Source organism: Enoplosus armatus, chromosome 5 (genome assembly GCF_043641665.1).
Source record: "Enoplosus armatus isolate fEnoArm2 chromosome 5, fEnoArm2.hap1, whole genome shotgun sequence".
Taxonomy (NCBI): Eukaryota; Metazoa; Chordata; class Actinopteri; order Centrarchiformes; family Enoplosidae; genus Enoplosus; species Enoplosus armatus.
In genome coordinates, this window is record NC_092184.1 from 5914773 (window position 1) to 5930305 (window position 15533).

The 15533-nt window shown below is 41.5% G+C and overlaps 2 protein-coding genes across 3 annotated transcripts in view; one reads left to right on the forward strand and one right to left on the reverse strand.

Moving 5' to 3' along the window:
* eml2 (EMAP like 2) overlaps positions 1-3880 on the reverse strand; it is a 32812-nt gene extending 28932 nt beyond the window's left edge. Inside the window, exons 1-2 of the mRNA XM_070905277.1 lie at positions 3784-3880; positions 560-742 (exon numbers count right to left, since the gene is read on the reverse strand). Coding sequence (XP_070761378.1) covers positions 560-742; positions 3784-3880 — 280 coding nt within the window. The remainder of the gene's footprint in view (positions 1-559; positions 743-3783) is intronic.
* LOC139284912 (rhomboid-related protein 4-like) lies at positions 2789-8378 on the forward strand. Of its 2 annotated transcripts, none has more exons than XM_070905279.1 (8): positions 2789-3010; positions 3965-4129; positions 4516-4795; positions 5226-5358; positions 6186-6274; positions 6674-6739; positions 7091-7234; positions 7358-8378. In XM_070905279.1, exons 2-8 carry the CDS (start codon positions 3977-3979, stop codon positions 7462-7464), a joined length of 972 nt encoding a protein of 323 aa, XP_070761380.1. In that variant the 5' UTR covers positions 2789-3010; positions 3965-3976; the 3' UTR covers positions 7465-8378. The 2 variants fall into 2 exon arrangements, with proteins under 2 accessions (XP_070761380.1, XP_070761379.1); XM_070905278.1 differs by lacking the exon at positions 2789-3010 and adding an exon at positions 3714-3824.
* Positions 8379-15533: the final 7155 nt, after the last annotated feature.

A 15533-nucleotide genomic window follows, 5' to 3' on the forward strand; every position in this document is an offset into this window, starting at 1 on the left:
ACAAAAAAGGAATGAAAAAACATTATTTGAAATATAATTGAATACTGGAAATTGTTTTCGTCTTCTGCACTGTAGAAAATATATCTACACTGAATAAAACATATCCAAGCTAACAGCAGACTGTGTGGAAGTCCCATTCAAAACACTTTTCAGAGAGATATGTGCGTATCTAAAATATGGTTAAAAAATATATCTTTATCTTCTTTCTAAAAAGGAAATAAAAAAAAAACAAAGTCGTGAAGATAAACCACAAAATATCTATAAAATGAAGGCAAACAAAAACAATATAAGCGAGCATTGCAAGAATATCAGAGATGATAAACTGTAAACTGTGAGGCTGTAAACTGATTGGCATTCATATATAATGCATCCAGTCAAGCTAATTTGCGCAGTCGCAAAACATTTTCGGCGGATAAGCAGCTGGAAAACATTGTTTCTACACTTTTTCTACCGACTGAATGTCATTGTCTTGTCATATTTCAGTGCACCTTCAGAGGTCAATTGAAAATCCCTATATTTCCTCGGTTGTGTGTGATGAGGTGGAAGAGCAGCGGCTCACCGTTGTTGCAGTACTGTAGCAGCAGGTTGGTGCTGTCATACAGGCTCCCACACGAAGCTATCCTCTCCGACATCCTTCCCCCTTTTCTTATTCCTTCTTTCTTTCCAGCTCTTCCTCCTCTCAGTCGGGTCCTTTGTCCTCCTTTCAACCCTCTCCGTCTCTTCTTCACGCCGTCACCCCCTCCTGTCTCCCCCACATTCATAAACAGGCAAATACACACACACCTTTACCTGCTCCAGCTCCCCCACTACTCTCCCGCTCCTGCCTCACCGCCAGCGTCAAGTTACACACTGCAAAACAAAGTGCACTTCCGCTTCCCGCTTTCAAAAATATAAGTCATATCGACGGGCACCACGACACCCACCTGACTGAAGAGACTGTATTATATTAGAAGAGGCATCTTTTGTGAGGATGCTTACATTTTCAAATATGATTTCAACAACATTTTAACAGATATACAGGTATATCCATACACTACCCCATTCATAGAAATATCTGTATAACACATTTTCATTTTCAATAGCCTCTGTTATTTACTTTTCTCACATCAAGAAGTACAGCTTCACATAACATAAAAAAAGAAAACGTGTCTTTCTCACATGTTCACATTGGTTATTTATTTCATGCCTCTCAGCCCAATTCTTTGTATTGTGTGAATTCGTGAAGTTGTCACATCGTAACACCTCATAAGGTAACAGTCACATGCTCCATCGTATTCCAGATGACAGCAACCTACAAGGAAAAACATCACGTTAACTTTTTTGGAATTTATTTTTGGCTATAGATAGAGCTATACTATTGCCTGTAACAACGATTGTAATTGTTTCAGAAAACAATTTCTATATTTATTAATTCTTATGTATGTGACAATCCTACGCTTTTATTTTGAAGAGGGAACCGTCAGTTTTTCCGGTAATCATATGTTTGTCTCTCGCCGGCTTGACGAAAGATCCTCGCCTGTTACTATAGCAACAGCCTCTCCACCAGCTCCGGCTCGTGATCATTGGAGGCGGGAGAGAGACAGAGATGAACACAACTGTACAATCTGCAGTTTTTATGTGAAGAAAACCGGAACTGCTGGCATCGGTTGGAAACCGACCGCGTCTTACGTTTGACTGAAGCTTAAGTTTCTGAAAAGCGAAAGGTGATCCCGGTGTCGGAGTTGTGTTCCTAAATAATTCATTGGGAAACGGTGTGCACATGGCGCACGTGTTCGTAATTGAAGCCAAAGAGTATTTATTCAAAGCAGGAGGTTTGACCCCCTCCTGTATGCTTAAATCATGTGCAGCAAACAGGCCATCGCTTCTTTTAAAAGGGAAGCTGCTGAAAGACAAATCATGACATATATATTATTATAGCCAAACAAATGTTCCCCGGCAAGTGATAAAAGTAAAACTTCCAACATGAATTATATCTTGTCTCTGTTTCGGTTGAGTGGGTGTCAATCTCAAAATACATTAAAAAATGTCTACATTATGAGCGCGTGATCATTCCACGATCCTTTCTTTTAATTTATTGCAGACTTTCTGCGTACATTTCTTTTGAAAGTATTAACAGGAAGTACAACTATTGTGTCATCACTGGAGAGCAGTAAGCGACGGTCAGCGCCACCAGCAGACATGAAATCATGATCTCCAGACCAGAAAACTGCGATTAAAACACTATTACTACTATTATTTGTAATAATCACACGAATAATGACTTGTATATATTGATAGTTTATATTGTGCCGCAAGTCCTCACTGTGGCCACTAGAGGGCAGCAAATACTCGTATTTCTACATATATATGTCAGTCAAGCAAAATCATCTCTAACATGCCACCTCTCCAGCTAGATAATAGGAAAGCATATTTACAATGTAACTCCAGCAAACCTCTAATAATGCCTCTCTGTACTTATCTACTAAATCCGTGTCCTGTGATATTAACACCATGTTGGCCATGCCTTTATGTAGTGATCTAGAAAGCAGTCAGTGCTTATGTTTCTAAATACACTTATGTTTACCGTCCACCAGTGGAAAGGTATAATAAAATAAAGCAATAGTTTTACCATTTTGTACCGTTTCCCCTTTATGTATATGTGTATACATGTGGAAATGGACAAAACGTCAACAAGGGCAGTGCTTCATACAGGACTGTTTAATGGAAGAGTCAGAATGCGCCTGCGCTCACACGTAGTTTTGTTATTGCCACGTGACAGCAGACTCTGCAGACCAACTGTTGCCGAGTAGTTACTAGTAACAGCTAGAAATGATGAAATGTCCAGAAATACACTCTGCTGACGTGCGAATAAGATGAACACAAGTCACATTTCAATTCGTCCGTGAGCGTTTAATAATTTGAAGCGGACTCGATGTACTAACACTTAACTAACGTTAGCATTAGCATTAGCCGAAGCATCACAGAAGGAGGAAGTTGCCTGTAAGCTTCCCAACAACCGTCTGAGCTGACAGTAAGTTTATTTTAACACTGATGCTACGGATAAATGCGCCTTTGGTGGGATTTTATTTGTCATTGTCATTTTTTTTATGTTTTGCAAAGAGCAGCATAAACTTGTCGTCAGCGACTTTTGCTCAGTGGCTAATTTACAGAAACTCCGCAGCTGTTCGTCTGGAATAAATAGAGACAGAGCCTTTTCTAATCTCTGCTCACATTAAGACCCAGAGATGAAAGTCTGAAGTCACATAACGTCGGAGTCTCGTCAGTCCCTGTAAAGCCTCTCAGGAACTGCAGAGCCTGCATGTGTTTTACAGATGGACGTTAGTATGTGGCTTTACCTGAACAGCACAGAGACAGATTGGTGTTTTGTAGAGAAAAGCCTGCAGCTGCTCCAGACAGTTAATACTAATACAGCTGGGACACAATGACAACAGCCACCATGAATTTACTGCCATTTACAGGCACATGGGGAAACAAGGGAAGGAATGGGGTCTTGTTGTTGCTAGCTTTTGCTAGCAACAGCCCATTGAATTCACACATTAATATATGGCGAGCATACACACACATTCCTCTTACATTTCCCTTTATATCAAAGCTTTAGGCAGAGGCCGAAAACATCAGTGTGTCCGTGGACTGTTGCTAATGGTTTAATGGTTTTTAATGGTTTTTAATGGTTATCTGTATGTTTTATCTCAAACACAGATTCTCTGACCCGACGGACATTTGATTTGTCTTCTCTGAGACTTTTGCTGTGGCGGTTCCAGAGTCGAGGAGCCGCACAATTACGTTTAGTTTGCAGCCTTGACAGAAATCTCTGTTCTGACAAAGTGAGGCTCGTCCCAGTGATCAGAGGGCACAACAACTCTGTCTCATGTTTTAGCATCTTCCCTGCCTCCTTCCACTGTACATTGTCTGGTAAAGCAGAAAACACTGAAAAATAAATGACCTCTCAGTTGTCTCTTTGCAGGCTGTTTTCAGTATGCGGACCCGACAGAGGGGATCCCACCTGGGCTTGCTGCTCCTGGCCTCCCAGCTGATCCAGGTGGGTCTGGACAACGTCCCCCCAGTCACCCTGGCTGTCCTGGGACTCAACGTGTACCTTTACCTCTTTCCTGCAGCTCCACTGATGCAGGTAACGCACTACTACAGCACTAAGAATGGAGACAAATGTTATTATTTTGACATATTGACATACACAACATAGTTAGTAGTACATAGTGTAGTAGGGCTGAAATGATTATTTGATTCATTGATTATTTGGTTGACAGAAAATTAACAACAATTGTGATAATGTACGTAATCGTTAGTCATTTATCAAGCAAATCTGCCAAATATTTGTTGCTTCCAAGGAAAGCAGCGAATGGTCATATTAGGTGATACTATAATAGGTGAAAATACTTTTTTTTTTTACGCACTGTTCCAGTTGTTGCTTGCAGGAATGACACGCACCATTGCCTTGTACAATATTAAGCTAAATATTAGTACTAATATGAATACTACCATCTATCCATTCCGTAGGCCTGTGTGAGTGTCCAGCAGGCATACTGGTTTAAAGACTGGCGCCGCCTTCTGCTGTCCCCTCTGCACCATGCGGATGATTGGCATCTCTACTTCAACATGGTGTCCTTCCTCTGGAAAGGTATCAGGCTGGAGCGACGGCTGGGCGGAGCCTGGTTCCTCTACCTGCTGTCAGTCTTCTCTCTGCTCACCGGACTGGTCTATCTGGTGTTGGAGGCGGTGTTAACAGAGCTCACCCAGGACCAATCCTACAGCATGGCCTGTGCTGTTGGCTTCTCAGGTATAGACTAATCTACCAAACCCCCAGAAGAAGTATAGTATAAGTGGTATAAAAGATTGGGCTTTTTATGTAACTCTACTGGTACAACATGGAATAAACACTAAAAATACCCCTAAAAGTAAAGCTAAATAAATACATTGAATTATGCATTTATTGATAAATATGTAGGTGTAGGGATTTAAAACGAGGGTTACTAGGAACTGTGTGGATCGGTGAAGACTCTCTACTGTCTATGACCTAATAAAGGCAAAAACGTCCAAAAAATGCAAAATGTGTAGGTTTTTGATGGGAAAAATTGGCTAATAAGCTGAAGAAATTATCCACAACAATTGTTCCACAACACCACAATATTTAAAACTCTAGTCCCACCATGGCGACATTCCCTACCCCCCCTGTTTATTAATCTTTGTTAATATGATGGTGTTTCCAGGTGTCCTGTTTGCTCTGAAGGTGCTCAGTAACCATTACCACCCTGGAGGTGTGACCTATGTGATGGGTTTCCCTGTGTCTAATTGCTATGCTAGCTGGGTGGAGCTAGTGCTGATCCACTTAACATCACCTGGGTGAGTTACTAATCCAATATTCTGTAAAACAAATTCACCAGGATTCATAATTCTCTTCGCCAGATATACTGATATACTAGCTCTATGTATTTGCTATTGTATGACAAGCTTGTGTTATACACCACTGCAGTTGTCAGCTCTCCACACACACTTCATCAGATGATGCAGGCCTTTGAAAAAAGACCATCTAAAGTTTGGTTTGCTAATAACCCAGTTTTCTCGGTAGATGGCCCTGACAGCATTAGATTTTATCGTTCGGAGAGACAGGTCAGGTCTGCAGCTGAATGTGACATAGAAGATGCTTTTAACTTTCTTTAGGAAACAGCACATGAAAGGGACTACAGTAATCCATGAGCAGCCTATAGACGTACTGAAGTAGTAAGGTACAGTCATTGAACAGAATCTGAAATTTGACAGCAGCACAGATGAGAAAAGTGCCAGGCAGCAGCGGCAGTTTCACTTCGGGTTACTCGCATAATGTTTTCAGTACATGTTCCTAGATGATGGCTCTCCCTTCGACGTGTCTGGCCGCCTCATACAATCAACGCCTCCTTCCGGCCCACATCTGAGACTGCTCCAGGTGCAGAACAAACAGGGAAAGAGGCCGTTTGTTTATTGAGGTCTGGGCCCGTCTCTAAACTATGGGAGCTTCCCCCTCCCACTTCCCCCCTTGACTGATGTGCCTAGCACGGAGCACACAGTTAGACAAAGTTACTATTTAGTGAAGTTGTCCTGTAACTACATGCTGTGTGATGCTATGAATAAAAGCGTCCACCAGATGGCAGTATTGCACTAGTTAGGAGTTGATCTGTGCTCTGTTTCTTCAGGACCTCTTTGATTGGTCACCTGGCAGGTATCCTGGTGGGTCTGCTCTACACTGCTGGACCACTGAAGGCCATCATGAAGAAATGTGCAGGTCTGACTTTATTTATTTATTTATTTATTTGTGTATGTGTGTTGCTTTTTTGAGGAAGTGTTTGTACTTGTGTATGTGTTGACTGTGTTTCTGTTGCCCTTGTAACATGATGAAAGCCCACTGTATCATTTTAAGAAGTCTAAAGATACCGGTTTCCTTAAAGCCTTCAAAGTAATCTTTTTACATGCAGGTTTTTGTGACTTAGATGACTGCTGGCCTCCTGGCAGCTCTTATTTCCAGTAACTATCAATAAAGGTTTGCTAAGTGACATAACGTAAATGAGAGAACAATTCTAACACTGGAGATCTGTGCGCCTCAGTATTAATGCAAGCCTAACTGCGCATTAACAACACTCTGTTTGTACTGAAGTAGTCTGTTGTATATGTGTACTTTCACCAGGGTTCGTGACGGCGAACGGATACAACTCCCAGCCCCGTGCATACTACACCTCTTCAGGCTCTTCAGGTACCAGAGCGCTCAAGGAAAGTTATCATATAAACACAGGACTGATTGTACCTGATCACTCGGTTAATAAAAGGGTGATGGCAGAGGAATGTATTGTGTGTGATCTGAAGAGAGTGCAAACATTATGGAGCAGCCACAGCTGATTCCTTAAGGAACCCTTCAAGGCTGGTAATATCCTGTATTGTTGTTATTGTCAACAAATCCCATGAAAAGACCAAAATCAACATTGAACTGGTCCTGCTAACAAGGTCCGTGTATCCAAAGCCTGATATGGCTTACTCCTTGGTGCCATAGAGCTCCATTGTTGTCTATGCACTATTTAGTCCTGTGTGTGTGTGTGTGTGTCTGCAGGCTACAGTGGCCCTCATGGAGGATACTCAGGGTACCATCAGTATGCACCAGGTTACACAACGAATCCTTCCGCATCTTATACAGGTGGACTGACAGAGGACGAGCAGATAGAGGCAGCCATCAGAAACAGTCTGAATGACAGAGGTGAGGGAGCAGAGGGAGAGTATTGATGAATGGGGTGTGGTCGGAGTGACACTGAATTTTAAACCTTAGAAAGCCACTCGAGATAACAGTCGGGTATGAATCTAATAGTATTTTATTTTGTAGGACAAACCAACCAGAGAGGAGCTCCTCCTCCGTATGGTTTCCACCTCTCTGAGGAGGCGAGAGCTGAGGAAATCAGGCAGAGGAGACTGAGGAGGTTTGACAGCTGAACTGCCAGGCAGCGGAGGGGAAGAAGAAGATTTAGGTGACAAGACAGAAGAGGAATTCCCTCCTGTAGCCTGGTCCAAACTCTGCTTCCACAGGCTGAGGAAGAGCGCCGTGAATGAGAAGGTCTAACTACACAGCCTGAGTGTTACCGAAAAGTTCATGTAAGCTACGGCAAGCTACTTTACTTAGACGCTGAAGTTGTCATCGGCTTTGCAGCTTCCAATTGGAGAATTAAGAGGAAAGTTGAGGGGTATTTGTAATATGTCCAGACTGATTGTCTGCTGTTACACCACTTAAAGTTGTGAAACGGGTAACAAACGCCATATTAAATGCCTTAAAGTTGTTTAAAACACAATTTTTTTTTCTGTTCTCACAAATAGAATAAAGGTTTTTCACACTTGAAATCGGGTTTTAAACTGAAAACCAAAAGCGAATGGAACAGAAGCTAACGCAGAAGTGGGGTACTTCAGAAGGCAATATTGAGAAAACTAGTGGACTAGCTTCAGGCAGAAATGAAGCTGGAATTTAAATTTTTTATGGGGATGCCAAAATTCAGTTTTTCTTTTTTCTTTAAGAGACATTAAATCTGAACAGGTCAGTATTTTCAAAGTATGTTCAGCCGATAGACACCAGCAATACCAGACTGATGCTTCTGAACTTGCGGAAAGCTGTGGCTCTCTTCATGCTGCTCATGACGTCCTGACGGATTCCTTTTTTTCCCTTTTCAAATCAGCTTTTATCAGACAACACTATACTGTAAGGTGCCAAATAGTCATACATAACCGTAAGTCTGATGCCATAGTTGATGAATGCTGTCTTGATGTACATCAGAAGTTACACATCTGGCTTCCTGAAGGCCCAGCTGACTCATGTAATGGTACATCTGTAATAAATGTTCTTTTGAGCACAAAACGTACTGCTCATGTGCCTGTTTGTGAGTTACAATCCATGCTGACCCGCGGTAAACACATTCACCAGCAAACACATGGCTGAATTTCATCATGTAAACAACATGTAATGAGTAATATTACTTTTCTCATGGAATAATACTAATAATGTTTTTAGGAAAAGCATTACATTTTACGTAATCTCAGTTTTTAAGAACCTCAACACCATACTACTCTAAACCTTCTAAAAAACAAAGTCACCAGGCGAGAGTGACGCTGGTTGTAAGCAAAGTTACAAAGGCAATGTTGAAGAAGTACATCACTGGCTCTGATTCCCCTAAAGCCCTGCGGCATGATGGGAAGTAGGACAGCTTAAATTAGACCCAAGAAGCCCAACGAGCCATCACCCGACATGGGTCTAAAACCACGCCTTTCTCTTCTACAGTTCGAACTCTAGACACGATCGAACTGCTTGTCCATGACGTGGCATCTCAAGTAGGAAGGAGGAGTGAAGAGGTTGTGTGTTTAACCCATTTGTGCCCGCAAGTGAAATTTTGAATTTCTTCTGGTGTTCTCTGGGCCTTGCCTAAGCACAAATCTGAAGACATTGAAAAGTGAGTTTTTCTTATCATACAATAATTAGTCTTTGGGCACATGGGACTATTGTTTTTCCTAAAATGGTAGAAAATGCCCTAAAATAACCAATAAAAATGTAGAGATTTTTATTATTTTCAGTAGACACATGTAGGGGACTGCTTTCTATATATTCCATAGGAATAAAAGTTGCACAGAACTATTATTAGTCATACAGCAGGTGTAAACATTCGCTTGAGGAGCCATTCTCCATTAGTTTCAATGCATTTTCAGGAAGTAGGTCTATATGCTTCTATTATTCTATTAAATCTCAGATGTTATCTACTGAGAGAGCTCTCTCTCTCTCTCTCTCTCTCTCTCTCTCTCTCTCTCTCTCTCTCTCTCTCTCTCTCTCTCTCTCTCTCTCTCTCTCTCTCTCTCAAACACACACACAACCTTGTACTTCTATACTTGTGAGGACCTTCACTGACATAATGCATTCCCTAGCCCCAAACGTGTGTGTGTAAGCAATAAAATGTTGTACAAAACTATAATTAGGCAAGGCAACTTTACTTATAGCACTTTTCAAGCACAGAGGCAACTCAAAGTGCTTTACATCGGCAAATGAAGGGTTAGGGTAAGGGGCTAGAGAATGCATCAATGACGGTCCTCTTTATTGACATAATGCATGTATAGAACTAAAAAAAAAATTCAAAAATCCTGACTTTGACCATTGATAAAAGTGTGATTTTTCACGTGATCTAAAAATGTCCAAGTTGTACTGTTCGATACTTGCTCGAAGTATGTCCATTCCAAATTTCAATACTTTAGACCAATCAGAACAAATGTTGTGGCATTTTTCCTTATCATACTAAGTATAGTCTAGTCGCAAATGCATTAATATCCACACTCCAAGTCACAGTAGGTGGATGTTTTACTGTTTTGACATCAGATTGGTTTGATTTTTCATGCTGCCAAGGGGCGCGTGGGAGCTGAGTGGAGCACAGGACCCTGGCAGAACATGAATGGGGGAGGCTGAAGAGTGACAGAGGGGATGACAGGATGGGGACAGGGATGACACACACATCACAGCAGATGCTGCCGTTGCAGTCTGTGTGTGTCTCTCTGCCATGGGCGCACATTAAAGGCGTTTCTTGGCACGTTGATGATTTTATGTCTTTTTTTCTGCGTCTGTACATGTCGGGAAAGTTATATCAGTCAGCTCACATCACACTTCATCTTTAAACAGATCCGACTGATTGGTTCTGTGAAGGGCTCCACCTGCTGTGACACTGTCACTGAGCATCAGGCACAAAACTGAGAAACGCTCCTCTCCTGGTTCACGCATGGAGGCTCAGTGATAAGTGTTACACTTCAACCAGAAGACTCTGGTTCTGGTGCATCGGATCTATTTATGTGTCCTTCAGCAAGTCTCAGAATCCCGGCTGCCTACTGTAACTGAAGCTGTTGTGGACTGATGGACCGAACCATTGAATCACTTAAATCAATTCTCCAATGGAAGCCAATCAAAATCTCTGAAATCAGTTCAATGTCGGTTCTATTCCAAGTGACGTGGCTGCAAGCGCAAAACAAGAGAATGACTCGAGGAAACTTACTGGGGGTTTTTTTTATCTTCAGCGGTGGCCAGTAACTGTTGATTCATATAGTGTATGAGGTGGCAGTAGTAGAGCAGACACGGCTGATGTTCAGCTGCTGCACTGGACTGAGTTTACCTTTGGTCAGGTTTCACTCAGCACGTGATGTCGACAAACAAGATGATGACGAAGGATTTAACGTTAAAGATCGAAGTGAGCCTTTGCCTTTGCCTGAAGAAGACCATCTATAGAGAAAACAAACCTGTATGTTCTTTCTGTCTTTTTTACTTATACCCTAGTAGTTACTCACTACTCGAGTACTTTTTATTGTCGATCATTTTTGTACTCAATTAGTTATATTCTCTTAAACCAAGTAAAATGGTCAGTAAAAATGCAAAGTATTCATGATTTATAGTTAACGAGCTAAAACTTGCAAACACACTGGTATGGTCCTGTAACTGAAGCCTGTTGTGAACTCTTGAAGTCAGCTATTACCTGTAGTTACAGAAATACACCACCATGGTAGAAAGATAAAAAAAAACGAAGCCCTGAAGAAATCTTTTTCCCCTGTTAAAGAGCATAAAAGGTCATTTTATAGAGAACTGTACAGCGGGCCACAGTCTGTCAGAGGGAAGAGTTGTATAAGGTCACAATATTTTATTAGAATGTTATCCTTCCAACATGGTGACCTTGAAGCCACTGGTAACCAAACACACCGTGACAGAGCTCTATTTCAGACAGGGACATGTAGGTGGGCTGAAAACTTGGTGGTGACTGACCTAAAATACCCCTCGGCTCTCTGACTAAGCTTAGCAGTGCCACCCCACTGCCATGTGCTGCATACCCACTCTGATCCCTTGGAAAAAAAAAAAAAACACCCTCCACTCGATCCAACGTGAAGGTCAATTTGTCTTTGCATCTGCCAAAGCCAGCTGAGATCACAATAGACTCCCACAGGACTGATGAATGTACCATTGCATAAATGAAACAAGCTTTTGGTAAAAGACGGAGCCGGAGTTTTGGATCACATTTTTTTTTTCCCTACAGTGCTGTGATTAACTTCATCATACTCAAATCCTGCTCAGCAACTCATCAAGTCTCGTGGAGAATGGTATTAACTTGTGCAGAGGTATAAGCCCAGGGCTCATTTTTAGAACAGTTTTATCACTTGTGTGCCAGAGTTACATACTGGAGTTGATGACTAAAGAAACTTGCCACACTATTTATAGGATAATCTCATGAAATCCCCCTATCACTCCCAACCCACCCTCACCCTCCCGCTTTTAATTATCCTGCTGACTTTGTTCTCCACTCTCCCTGTTCTCCCCTTCCCCATAATACTTAATGGAACTTCCTGTTTCACTGTCAAAGGCCCTGCACACCCACGCGGGTGTCTTAAGTTATTCTTGTTGATTAGCGTTCTGTTCTAATCAGCCAGAGTAACTCACTATAGCAGCGAAAAAGGTGTAAGTTGTCCTGCCTTAAGGGGTTCAACAGTTAAGTAGCTGTCAGTCAAATACACACACAGCTTTCAGACAAGGTCTAAATAAGTGTAAAGGCAAAGAATTGTGAAAGGGTTTGCACTCTTGTTTTCCAAAGATAGTGTCAGGTGCCTGTAGCCAGTCCCATTACAGAGAAGAATTGCCTGCACACTGACAAAGAAAGTGGAAGAGGCTCTTAAGATACAAAACAACAATCAATTTATCTAACGTGCAAAAGGTGACACAACGTGAAAGAAATGTGACAAACAATGAGCGTTTTGGTGAAGGACCATTGTCAGCACAACTTACCGTAATAAGTGCTATTGACGTGTGTATGTTTGTTCCTGAATTGGTTGTTGGAGCCAGGAACATTGTGACCAGAGGCTGCACCCCTTGTGCCCACATGTATGTAGTGAGACGAGCTGGACAGGTTGTTGGCACTAATGACTGTTCCACCATCAGCCATGCCAGGTGTATGGGCATGGAGCTAATGCTTTTTCCTGTGTGAACAGCTGCTTTATTTTGAGCAACCCTTTTTCAGATCAGGTGTTATTGTTGATGAATCAGATCACAGGGCACTATAGGTGAGAATCACAGAATGAATAACTTAACCAAATTTAAATTATTAAAAGAAGTGATGAAAGCAGAACACTCCTCATTGACTCCGGGTCTAAACCCTGTGAAGGTGTGTCACGGCTGCCAACACAGAGCCAACTGTATTTATTCTACTGTGAGTCCTACACTTGTGTTTTATGGCCTTGATGAAGGTCCACAGCTAAAATGCTGACCAAGTAAAATCTTAATTCAATATTTTATTACCTGTCCTAAATATCAAGGTGGCTCGAGGTTACAATTATGGACCATATTTTACATTACAGACTGTAGGAATAAACAACCAATCATTCACCATGTTGCTGAAGATGCCAAAGCAACCAAAATGCAGCTATTTATAAAGTGTATTCATCTGTCGTCAGAGGATATGCACTGCACAACATCACATATCTTCAAGGAACCATGTGGCGGGGGGGCTTGAAGTTAGTGAACATAAAAACACTGTCCCAACAGGAACAGTAGAGAACAAGAAAAAAAGCCAGAGCTCCTTCCACCCATTCAACCATCTGTCTGATCAGATATATATATTATATCAGATATACTGTATAGACCTATATCTGTCCTTTCATTCAAAATACAACATGTACAAAATATCACAGATATGCTCTTTGTGAAGTTGAGGTCCAGCCCACATTGCAAATGATTGTCACAAAGCTTCTAACTTCTAACATTCATTTCATTTTTATACTCACTGTGTCCCTTGATTGAGATATATGATATATAATAGTAGTACATTACTTTTATCTGCCAGACACTTTTGTCCAAAGCATACACACAAATGGGACAATTTGGGGCTCAGTGTTTTGCTCAAGGACACTTTGATAGGATAGGATGTAGTTCAAGAACAACATTTTTATCTGTTTTTATATTTATAAGTTGATTTTTTTCAACATAAACACAACACACAGTCTTGATACATATCCCTTAGATTTTTTTTTTCTAATTGTGACAAAGATACATACTGAGTGGGACATTTTACAGTGTCTTTGGTGGACAAACTATGTAAATGACCTTCAACTTAGTTGAGGCATTTCTGTACTGCAATTTCTTGTTACTTATCAGCCGCCATACTGATATATCTGCAATGAGCTAATATCAGCAGATATATCGGCCTGGAGGATTTATCGGTCCAATGCATATTTGTGATAAATGTATTGTATATGTAGAAATGCTTTTAAAACTTTCCAAAATAGGTCATTGTTTGTTGAACTACCACCTGTCCATTTCTGATCTCTTTTTCAACCTCTGTCTGTGTTGCACATCCTCAGTTGCACTATAAGCAGCTGTGGATATGCATTTGTTCATGGGCAAATGCTTAATAGACATATAAAAGATAAATAGACATTTATTCATTCATTAAAAAATGTAAACACTGACAGACACATAAACATTATTTGGTTGCATCTCCAGAGCACAGCCAGCCACTGAGTTTTGACTTTTTTGCAGAGGTTGAATGTAGTTCAAACATGCACTGTCCGCCACTTGACTTGCTCCTCTACTGCAGCTTGAGGGGTTGACAAGAGTACTTGAGACTATCACGTTCACCCCTTCAACAAATATCAAGTCAAATCTACTCTTACACTTCTTCTTTACGCAGTTGTCTTCTGTGCTGCTGTCATACAATCTCTCCCTCTTACATTTCTCTCTTTTGTTCTCTCCTGCATCTCAGCGTGTCTCTCTCCACTGCTTTGGGAATTTTTCTCCCTTTGAATTTTGATTCCTCCCCAGTGTCTGCGCTCTCCTCCCGCCTTTTCTAAAACTCTCTTTTCCCTTTTTCTCCCTGTATCTCTGTCTGCCTCCTTGTGTGTCTCACTGATGCTCTCTCTCTCTCTCTCTCTCTCTCTCTCACTCTCTCTCTCTCTCTCTCTCTCTCTCTCTCTTCTCTCTCTCTCTCTCTCTCTCTCTCTCTCTCTCACTCTCTCTCTTCTCTCTTGATGTTTCTTTCTGTTTCCTGATTCGTCTCACACAATCTAGCACTGGTTTTGATCTCACCATACCTCTCTCTCTCTCTCTCTCTCTCTCTCTCTCTCTCTCAAACACACACACACACACACACACACACACTCTCAGACTGTCTCTTTCCTCCTGGGTTGCCTGCAGATCAGAGTTGGCATGTCTCTCAGTAAGCTGCAGAGTTACCGAGCTCCTTGATTCATCTCTGCTATCTGGGTGACCCATTTCGGCACAAACTCACATTTTAATGTTGTGAAATGAAGTACTGTAAAGTGTTTGCCACATCAGTTCAGCAGTATACCTGCCAGCATGTGATTCTTTCTCCATAAATCTATAAATCTAGCTTGGAGTACCACAGGGGTCTATTCTTGGTCCGTCATGTAGGAGTAAGTCTCCGTATGATGAACAGACTAAACACACACTAAGCCAACCAAAATCCAACGAGTTTAATACATTTTCCGTGTTCCGGAAAACCAGAAAACACAACTCCTGCCTTTGCCTGTATAAGACTCCTGCAACAAATCCTAAAGATCATTTTATTACTAAATGGAAACAATAGTTCGACCCAAAGTCCTCACTGGTGAAAGAATTACAACGTTTATAGCTTATGGAAAGCAAGCTAATGGATCTGTTTGCGGTGTCAGACCACAGACCGCTCCATTTTAGCTGACACAGACATTTTATCACGATCATCTACCCTAAACTTACACTACTATACACCAAGGAAACAACAGATAGGAGCCTTAAAGCCATCTGAGATAAAGCTACACTAGCCTACATATGTGCCTGCGTGCATACAGACACACACACACACAGGTTACTGCGGTGACCCGAACCACAAACCACATGTTGAATATGTCCTAATAACATGGAATATAGAATCATTTGGTTATTTTACATACAGGAGCTTTAATGATAATACTTCTCTCTGTGGGCATTCGGCTTTATAGTGATTACACACTGGTGTGTT

What these genes read in the sequence shown, in the direction of transcription:
- LOC139284912 (XM_070905279.1), top strand. Translation starts at nt 3,977, where the DNA reads ATGCGGACCCGACAGAGGGGATCCCACCTGGGCTTGCTGCTCCTGGCC. An exon ending in ATCCACTTAACATCACCTGG is followed by an intron (nt 5,359 to 6,185) that starts GTGAGTTACTAA and finishes CTGTTTCTTCAG; the next exon opens with GACCTCTTTGATTGGTCACC. An exon ending in CACCTCTTCAGGCTCTTCAG is followed by an intron (nt 6,740 to 7,090) that starts GTACCAGAGCGC and finishes GTGTGTCTGCAG; the next exon opens with GCTACAGTGGCCCTCATGGA.